Genomic DNA, 10116 nt, shown 5'->3' on the forward strand with positions numbered 1-10116 from the left:
ATTTCACAAAAAATAATTGAATATCAATTCAATAAAAATTTAATTAAATGAATACTTTGTTTAGTAGAGAATATCTTCTACATACTATTGCATTTTAGTACGCTTGCCGCATCTTTTTTTTTTTAATTTTGTTTAAACAATATTGGCTTATCTGAAGTTTATGTTGCATTTCTAGTTTCAATGCATGACAGCGTCGCGTCGCCTGACTGCGGCAATTTGAAGCGACCCTAACGCGGTATTCGTTTCATTAAAAAAATATTATTTTTTTGATACTTATGATCTTACGATAACTCTCGAATCTTTCAGACTATCTTTGGCGCCATTTGTTTTTGACAATAAAGCCGACTTTATCGAAAAAATACTTGACTTTATTATGTGATTGTAACTAAGGTGGTGGCGCCGGTGAGACAAGCACCAATGTTTTTTTTTTAAATTCATTTCTACAAGTCTTTTGAATAAGTCTTAATAAACTGAATAAATGTTTCTTTCTTTCTTTCTTTCTAATAAGATTTAGAACAAAATTTTCTATCATAGTAACACATTTTTTATTGGTGGGTGTGTTTTATGTGATGTGTGATTACTATGTATTCAAAATTGAGATTACCTATTAGTTAATTAGTGGAGGTTCTAATTACTGAAGATTTAGAGGAAATTGTAGTTTAGATTTTACTATTGATATGTGTTTCAAAACAAAAAATTCAAATTTAAAGAAACACTTCCCTTAATATAGTTTAAGATCTCTCTTGAACTACATTAAGGTGTGTACATACCTTAGACTATGGAAACCAAAGGGCATGTTATATTGACATATATAAATCAGACGTTATATGCAAATGATGCATTTAGACGTTGAAAACATAAACATTTTATTGTCTTTGTTTAACTACTGCGTGACGTCGTAAGCCAAAAGAGATAGCACTACACTGATTTATGTCAAACACGGAAATCGAAAATACCTAACGTCATCTTAAATGCCAACTGTTCTCATTTCATCATTTTTGGAGTACCTTTTGATAACCGTTTCCGGTTGTCAAAGGGAAGTACACCAATGTTTGGCCAAATGTTTTATTGAATTATTCGCATAAATTGTATTGAAATGAACAAAAATATTGACAGTGAGAACAATTAAGTATTGATTAAAATGCTTCGCTGCAGCATTAAGTGCGGCAGTAGAAATCGACCGAATGTTACATTACACCGACATTACCTTATGTTGTTCTAGAAAGCTGACATATTATCGATATTCTGTTATTAAAACAATTCACTACAAGGTTTTTATTATTATATTATTATTTTTAAAGTGTACCTACAAATGAAAAAAGAAAGAAAAAACGGTTGGAAATTATAGGACTTATCGAGTTCTTAGGTTTTCGCGATTGTTACACATTTAAGTTCGCGATTTAAATCCGGAAAAATAGTTTCATATCCTATAGGACTGCCGAACATAAACATTGGATCAAATACCATCTTCGTTTCTTCGCTCCATTTTGAAGTCAAATTTTAATAGAACTTTGAATGTAACTAGATTACATTATAATGCAATTCCATCGTTACATTTATTGGTAAATAACTTTATATTTAATTTTGATTAAAATGGCTCTTATGGTAACAATAATAATAATAATAATAGCCTAGTATTAACCATACTTTGATTATAGGAGAACGGTTTTTTTCGACGGTTCGGTAACTTGACCTGTGGCACAGTTGGTAAGAGCAATGCTACGGTGCAGCACGGGCGTGGGTTCAAGTCCCTCCGGAAGAAATTTTTCCGTATTCGATCCGAAAAAAATTGTTTACAATATATGACAGTCTCAAAAATTCGAGAAATTAGTGTACGGTTTACTTGTAAGGTTCATTTTGCACCTCCTAGGTCGGGAACAATGTGTATTTATGGATGTCGAAATGGAAGCACAGATTTCACTTGTAGCTTGTCACTGTGTGTATTACATTACTTTCGGCGTATCGAACACACTTTAATTCAGTTGACTTTATTACGCAGTCGCGATCTATTGTAACTTGCATTCCAAATGTTTAAATTAACCCATACTTTTTAATTTTTTTACTCTCGTGATTATGTGTCCCAACTAACTAGCTAACTAGAACTTTGAACTAACTTGACTAATTACAACCAAGACCAAGGCCATACGTTAAGGAACTGCGTTCTATTCAAGAGGATCAATTTAAAGACTTTACAGTTCGCTGTATACTTCTTCACCTAATTAAGAAACTATTTATGGTCAGGGGGCGAATCTGGGCGACATCCGTAACAACCACGACCCCACGGTGACGTACGAGGGAGACAACAATGTGCTACAACAGCAAGCTGGCAACTGGCTGCTGCGGCAGTACGAGACTGTGCTCAACGGTGGCACGGTCGACTCACCGCTCGGCACTGTCGCCTTTCTCAACGACTATAAGCTGATCAGTGTGGAAACATTTGCCTGCACTGAGACAAGTCAGCTCAAAACGCCACAATGTAAGTTAAGTCACTACTTATTATCGTTACAAAGAAACCTATGGCAGTAGATGTATAGTTGTGCATTACGTGTCAAATCCCTGCAGAACAAATTTAGTTAAAACCATGGATCATGTTTAATTTTCATTATGACCAGTTAATATAGACACTTGTAAATTTATTCAAGTGTTACGTATTGAAAAGTTTGAGAAATCATTGTTAAGGGCACGAATAAGGTGGAAAAACAAAATTATAAATACGCTTTACGCGGTTATTCGACCAAACATGGAACTGACAATTTTTTTTATAATATCGGGACGAACAAGACGTGCGCGTGATGGTAAGCTGCACACCTGTCCATAACAGTTGCAGTGCCACTCAGAGCTATAAATAGCAAAGATCTGAGGGGCACTGCCACTACGCCCGTCACCCGTCAGCCGTCACGTTGAGGCATAAGTTGACAAGTCTCATGTGCATGTGTTCACCAGCACCTTTACTCTTCAAAGCCGGAACGCAGTAATGCTGACATTACTGCTTGGCGGCAAATATAGGTAAGTTGGCAGTACTTGTCTGGACGAACTCTCACAAGGAGCTGTAGTGCTATTATAATAGATATACATAGACTCTCCGCATGTTTCCTCACGTAATCTCCTTCACTTCAAAGGAGACCCGTGCCCAACAGTAGATATGAGTGCCGCGCCGGCGCGCCGCCGCCGCCGACAAATGCAATCGGCGCGCCGTTCAATTCGATCACGCGCACGCTTCCGTATTGTGTGTGTGAAAATGGCGACGCAAGAAAATGGCTTTTCTGAGATAAAACTTTTTTTTTATAAAATATAAGCTCGCATTCCATCTCACCTAATGGAAAGTGACGATGAGGTCGACTATGCAGCATGTACACCTAAATAATGCCTATTCACTTTCGTCTTGAAAAGGCCCAAGTTATAACGTTCTGGGAACAAGTCTGCAGGCAGGGAATTCCACTCCATAGCCGTTCTCCATATAAATGTGGAAGCGTAACGCTTCGTGCGAATCTTTGAAATATCCACAACATAGAGGTGGAACCCAAGCCTACGCCTAGTCCCCCGGTGATGGGTAGGGAAAAGAGGAATTAGTTCGTGTAATTCCATCGCACACTCTCCGTGATATATCCTGTAAAATACCGATAAGCTGGCAACTCTACGGCGGTGTTCAAGGCTCTGCAGCTTCGCCTCCACTAATTCCGAGTCACCTATAAGCTTCTTGGCACGGTTGTCAATTGAATCCAAGGTGACCAGTTGGTATGTAGCAGAGCCACCCTAGAGGTGGCCGTAGTACTCCATGCATCGGACTTGTGCTTGGTAGAGCTGAAGCAACTGTCCCGGTGCGTCCCTATCTACTAACCCGAGAGATAGGGATTTCCGGAGATACTACGGGCTCGACGGCAATACCAGGGTACACCGGGTACCGGGCCAGTGATACGCCTTTGCGGACGTCTCTGGTGGACCCGGACTTGGGTATGGACTCGCTGGGGTTTGTGGTTAGCTGCAGAGATGGACATGTTTGTCTGTCCCGGTTGCATGTGTCCGGGGCATCTGTCTCGTGAGCAGCTAGCGCGTCGTAGTAGCGGTCTAGAGCGAGGAGACGCGCGGGGCTCGTCAGTTGCCCTTTAAGTTGGAAGTTATATCGGAACATTGTCGCAGGACACTGCGACTGGTATCTCCGGCACTAGCCCGGAGAGCTAGTAGAGGATAAGCTATATATCCTCCGGTCCCTCCAGCCGCTTAGGCTATTGGGAACTGGAGAGACGTCGTTTTTCGGCGTCGGGAAGTGAGCGTGCCGTATAACTCCGCCGCCAATGAGGAGATTTGGTAGTGGACTCAGAATCGACGGCTTAGCGGTTGTGTAATGCGCAACGGGAAGAACATTTTCACTGCGCATACACAATACGGAAGCGTGCGCATGCGTACGATCGGAGCGCCTGATCGAACTGATAAACATTTGATTACTATAGAAAATACGGTATTTTATGCTTACGTTATTTTAAAAAGTATTTGTATGACGGTTTTTGTAAAAACAAACACCGTTATACACCGCCGGTTGGTCTATTATCGGTGCTCATATCTACCCAACAGTGATCGTATAATTAATTGATTATGGTTGTCCTTAACGTGAAGTCATTAACTAATTCATACTTCTTACTTTCAGTTATAACATCCACGTACAAATGGCTGTTGTGCTGGTTGCTCAAAGAAACTCGAGAGAAGTACAACGCGGAGATCGGCAAGGGTCTCTCTGCCTTCCAGGCCAAGACTAAATCACAAGTAATATCATCGCGGATGACACAAATTTTTAGACTGTACACTAAAAACTATCCATCGTGTCAGGTCAAAGTTCAAACAGAGAATGGTATTAAAATAAAAAAAAAAGTTGCGATATTTAAACAATAGACCGATCGCCCTTGCCGCGAAGTACCCGTAGTGATTCATTTGTTTTTATCGATAACGGCCACGCGCTTGCGTCACGTGCGTACGTCACTAAGCAGGTGTGAGAGAGAAACCGCAATATCGATGTCCCGCGTCGATGATTTATGACCGAGTCTCCAGCGAGTAAATAATCTTATTGGTCCATGCTACAGTTTCAAAATTGCATAATAGTTTTTGATCAATCAAACATTGTTTGAGCTCAGGGCATTAAATTTACAACTGTAAATACAAGGTGCCTCGAATTGTACGTCCGTGAGTGTATATAAATATATTTAAAAATTACTATAAAGTTTATTATTTCGAACATTTTGGAATAGTTAAATTACACATTAAGGTAGCTGTAAAGTTACCTGGCTGAGTGAAGAAAAACTTTCATAGATTTCTCACAGATGACGGCAAAAAGCGATAAAAAGCTCTAAACAAAGATCTGCAACAAGCAGATAGAAAAATTTGTAAGATCTGCTGATTCGTTCCGTAGCTCAGTTAGGAGAGCGTCAGCCTTCATACCGTGGCTGACTGAATCCAGCCGGATCGGCGGAGTTTTTCATAGTGTTCTATGTTTGTATTAATAATTACTTATTAAGATTCAGTTCAGTAAGGTGTATAATATAATTCTAACTATTTAATTTCCAGGTGTACCGATGGAAAACTCTCACCCGAGTCTATGCCGAATATCTAGCAATAATGTTCAGTCTGGAATCAATAGAGAAGAAAGAAAAATCTTTACAGCCAGTCCTATACAAGTTATTCACCCTCTATGGCTTGTGGTCATTAGACAACTGGCTAGTAGAGTTGTACCAGGGCGGGTTTAGTAAAGGGGAGGCTCTAGCAAGGTTGGTGAGGGAGGCAGTGCTGGAACTGTGCGGGGACTTGAAGGGAGAGGTGGTGAGCGTAGCAGATGCGCTTGCGCCGACCGATTTTGTGTTGAACTCAGTACTTGGAAAGAGTGATGGCAAAGTGAGTATGTTAGAATTTCTGACACATTTTCTCGGGGAATTGAGAACCTCCTCCTTTTTTGAAATCGGTTAAAAAGAGCTGGTAATCTTTAACGATTCTTCTTCTAAATCTTTTTTGAAGTCTGTTAATAAAGAGTAGACGTTCAAGCAATTTGATGATTTCAAGTGTAATTTACTTACCTATGAAATAAAGATATTTTATATCGTAATTACGGTAATGTTATTTTTAATTTCAGCTTTACCAAAATCTTCAGAAAGCTTTCTTCAGTCAACCCGGAGTATTTGAACGAGCTCCATGGTGGCGTGATGTCACTGGGCCAAAGTCTAAGCTGTGAGACCCATCCATTAGCATAGTTTACTTTGTTGGTGTTATTGACTTTTCTTCCTTTTGACATTGCTATACTGGCCGATAGGATGGCGATATTTTAGAAAAACGCGTTTCAGTTCGACTGTTGCCTATTTCTACCACAACCAAGTTAAACGTGTAAGACAGTGTTTGTCTGAAGATTTAATTGCCAATTCATAATCAAAACTTTCATTTTATTGACATTGTCCGCACCCCTCATGGAAGAACGGTGTAAGTGGAATTACGTCAAACATGTTCATTGCTCCATTAGATATTGAAAAACGTATCCCATATCCTCTCCAATTGGAGGCGGATGTAGGTTATATTTTTCTGTATCTAATAGAGCAATAAACATATTTGACGTAATTCCACTTTTGCCATTCTTCCATGAGGGGTGCGTTTATTATGTTAGTTACAAAAATCTTTTAGTCTGTGTTAATAAGGATGTTGTCATATATTACATTTAATTATATATTAACCCTCTGAAACTCGTATGAACCAAGTTCCAGTGCTTCCACATTTCACAAGCAGGACAGTTCCAAATTTAGCACACGAGGCTTTTGGAACACGTTTCAACATATTATTAGGCACGAATATTTAATTTATTGGGTGTCATCATTGACCTACCAACAAATTGACATCGGGTCTAATACAAAAACCACGAAAAAAATGTCCGAGGTTGACCTATACAAACGTAGTGACATGTAACGAAATATAAAAAACTAAAACATTTAATTTAAATTGTAACGTCATTTCAGTACTGCCTAAATTTGCTTACAACAATTTAAGTGCCCAAAAACACCATATTCAGCTTTTACTGGAAACTTAACAAAAAGCGCCATATTCGACTGAAAATTACTTGAACACAAGAGTAATGGAATAGCCTTTCTCGTAAATATTAATTAATTTTTTTATATTATTATGTCGAATTTTGTATAAATTCCATTGACTTACAAATAAATGGACGACGGGTCTAATACAAAAACCGCGAAAAAATGTCCCAAGTCAACCTATTCGAAATTTAAATTGTTATGTCATCGCAGTATCGCGCTGCCCGTAGAACAAATAAAGACTAAAGCGGAGTGTCGCGCTCTGTATACGATTTTAGCGCCTTACAAGTGCGGACACTTTTTAGCGCGGACCCGACGTCCATATAATTGTAAGTCAATGATAAATTCACTTAAAGGTATAATAAGGAGTTGGGCAGATACATACATACAATTATTACTACAAATGTGAAAATAAGTGTGTACTATAAGAAATGTACCGATATTCTAACTAAACGTAAAGTCAAATATTCGTAATTCCGATTTATAACAAAACCGTTACGCTTTCGAGTAATTTTGATGACTTTTTACATAGACAAAATTAGCTTTTGTTTTGTAATCTTCGTAAAAACACATTATGAAGATTCGAGCTAATGTTATTTCGAGCAAATGTATTTTCTGACTTCTGATAGGTAACCCCATGTCGTAAAATGAGTACAACAGTATTTTGTTAGTTATTGCTAACGTTTAATAAAAAAATCATTTTTTAAAAATAGGATTAAAATCAAAGCAACTCTACAGTTTCTTTGTTCTAAATATTTTTCTATCGCTTGTGGTTCGAACAATTGAAAATGACCAAGAAGTTTATATAAGCTTCTTGAAAGTGACGCAATGGGTCTCTTTCCATCTTTTGCGCATGCAATGAGTAGAAAAAGGACAGTTAGCTATTTCATTATTTCGTCTGCTCTTGTAATTTATATTTACGATTTAGTTATATATAAATTAAATACTATAAAACTTTACAAAATAACACTTTTAAATGACAACTATGATAACACAATATATTTGTTTAGTGAAAATATGATACAAAATCCTGTTTTCACACTTTACTGCAGTAATTTTTACAAGTTATTATTTGTACTGCATATATCGGTACTGCATGATTGACAACTGCGCTGTCACTCGAACAAACGAAGACTATTGCGCGATTGACGCTCTGTATACGATTTTAACGCCCGACATGTGCGGACACTTTTTAGCGCGAACCCGACGTCCATTTATTGGTAGGTCAATGGGTGTCATGTATTGTTTTTAAAATACTCCACTGGTTTGTTATTATTGAAGAAAATAAAAATTCCTTCGATCTGGCTGGACTCGAACCAATTACTTCGCCATACCCGCGGTTTGGCCAGGTTGCGGGTTCGATATGGTGGATGTAGATTTAAGGAATTTTTCTTTGTTTATTAGATCTTTATACATCACTAATGATATGTAAAAATGTGAAGGAAAAGGGCAACACTGGCGCTGCAACTCGTTACAACCAATATTTGAATCGTATATCACTAACTTCTATGGGCCAGTATTTAAACTGAATACCTTGTTTTGTATTAACTTTTGTCATTTGATTATCTAGGTTTTAAAGAACGGTTTCGACATTAAGGGCACCTTCAAACTAGGCGCTTGTGGTGCGACAGTCGCGCTTCTAAATACTGTATGAAAATTAGTACTGGCGCCACTGCAGTCTGTTATATGAGCGTCTAATTTGAAAGTGCCCTAACGATCTGTAGTACCTCTACCATGAGTTTACAGCGATTGCTGCGCTTTACAATTCGCCATACAAACTTGTCAAATATTAAACACGGTCACTTGCGACAACCGTCACTATAAACTTGTGGTAGGGGTACAGCTCTTGCTTAGAAACCCGTTGAAAACAGAAGACGATGCGGAAATTCCGCAAGCGTAATTTTGCCGGGTCACAGGTTTCTTGCATACCAGTACAGTCGCCTGCAATGATGATGTGAAGAAATTTAAACTTAAATCACTGAAACGTTAGTTAAATTGTTGTTAGAGCTTACCTTTTAAACCGATACCTCCTACGTAAGTTGTTGTAAGTCAAAATACATTTTTTTGCTTTACTATGTACATTACAGGTTTCAAGTTTAAAAGTAAGGAAATCACTTAAATTTCTCACACTACGTTGTAACTTAATGTTATGTTATGATTTTGAATATAATGATCGGACACACAGAAAAATTTTTTCGTCGACCCGTTGGAGTTGAACCCACGTCCATGCTGCACCGTAGCATTGTTCTTACCAACTGAGCCACGGGTCCGGTTACCGAGTCGTCGAAATTCTCCTATGTGTTTTTGTTATAGGCCTTTGTACTGTCTTTTCGGCATTCGTCGCCGTTACTGGTATCTAGTGAGAGATTTTTTTTAAAAAATTCACCGCAGCATACCTTTACTGGTATCACAACTGACACAGATTTCATAAAAAAATTCATTAAACACACTCAATATTAAGTTTACTTTCAAACATGGAACCTGTAATATACATAAAAGAAGCAAATATTTAAGTTAAAAAGCAAAAACATGTATTTTGACTTACAACAACTTGCGTGAGTGCTATCGAAATACTTGTCAGAAAAGACAAGGACAACCGTGCCTTACAACAGTAATGGATTTATAATTTTGACATTGAATCAATGACATCATAACATTGAACATGACTTTTTGTCATCATGTCATCATCAGTCTATATTAATCCACTGCTGAACATAGGCCTCTTCCAATGTGCGCCATTTCACTGCCTCAGCTTGACGCACCCATCTGCTATCAGCAGCCTTTCGCAGATTGTCACTTCATCCAACCAAAGGGAACCGTCTAATTTTTTTCCCGTGCGAAATTCTGCTTTCGGCAAGTGATTGGAATACACTACCGACATCTGGGTGTCTTTTTTATTATTATTATTATATTGATACGAAGATAGAACAAACGCAAAGAAAAATTCCTTTTACCCCGAGTGGACTCGAACCTGCGACTGTTGCCTCAACGTGGCTGCCGCTCGGTCTACTGTGGTCAAGCGTGTGTCTATTTTACAGTTTAAGATGATTAAGTGTTTTCGTGA

At 38.2% G+C, this 10116-nt stretch overlaps 1 protein-coding gene across 1 annotated transcript in view; it reads left to right on the top strand.

Annotated features, from left to right (window-relative positions):
- LOC113237617 (peroxisomal acyl-coenzyme A oxidase 3) overlaps positions 1-6428 on the top strand; it is a 51005-nt gene extending 44577 nt beyond the window's left edge. The window contains exons 8-11 of the mRNA XM_026474215.1: positions 2242-2476; positions 4643-4758; positions 5554-5877; positions 6113-6428. Coding sequence (XP_026330000.1) covers positions 2242-2476; positions 4643-4758; positions 5554-5877; positions 6113-6211 — 774 coding nt within the window. The 3' untranslated portion in view covers positions 6212-6428. The remainder of the gene's footprint in view (positions 1-2241; positions 2477-4642; positions 4759-5553; positions 5878-6112) is intronic.
- The last annotated feature ends 3688 nt before the right edge of the window (positions 6429-10116 follow it).

Source organism: Hyposmocoma kahamanoa, unplaced genomic scaffold, assembly GCF_003589595.1.
Source record: "Hyposmocoma kahamanoa isolate Upper Pololo Valley unplaced genomic scaffold, ASM358959v1 93, whole genome shotgun sequence".
NCBI classification, from domain to species: Eukaryota; Metazoa; Arthropoda; class Insecta; order Lepidoptera; family Cosmopterigidae; genus Hyposmocoma; species Hyposmocoma kahamanoa.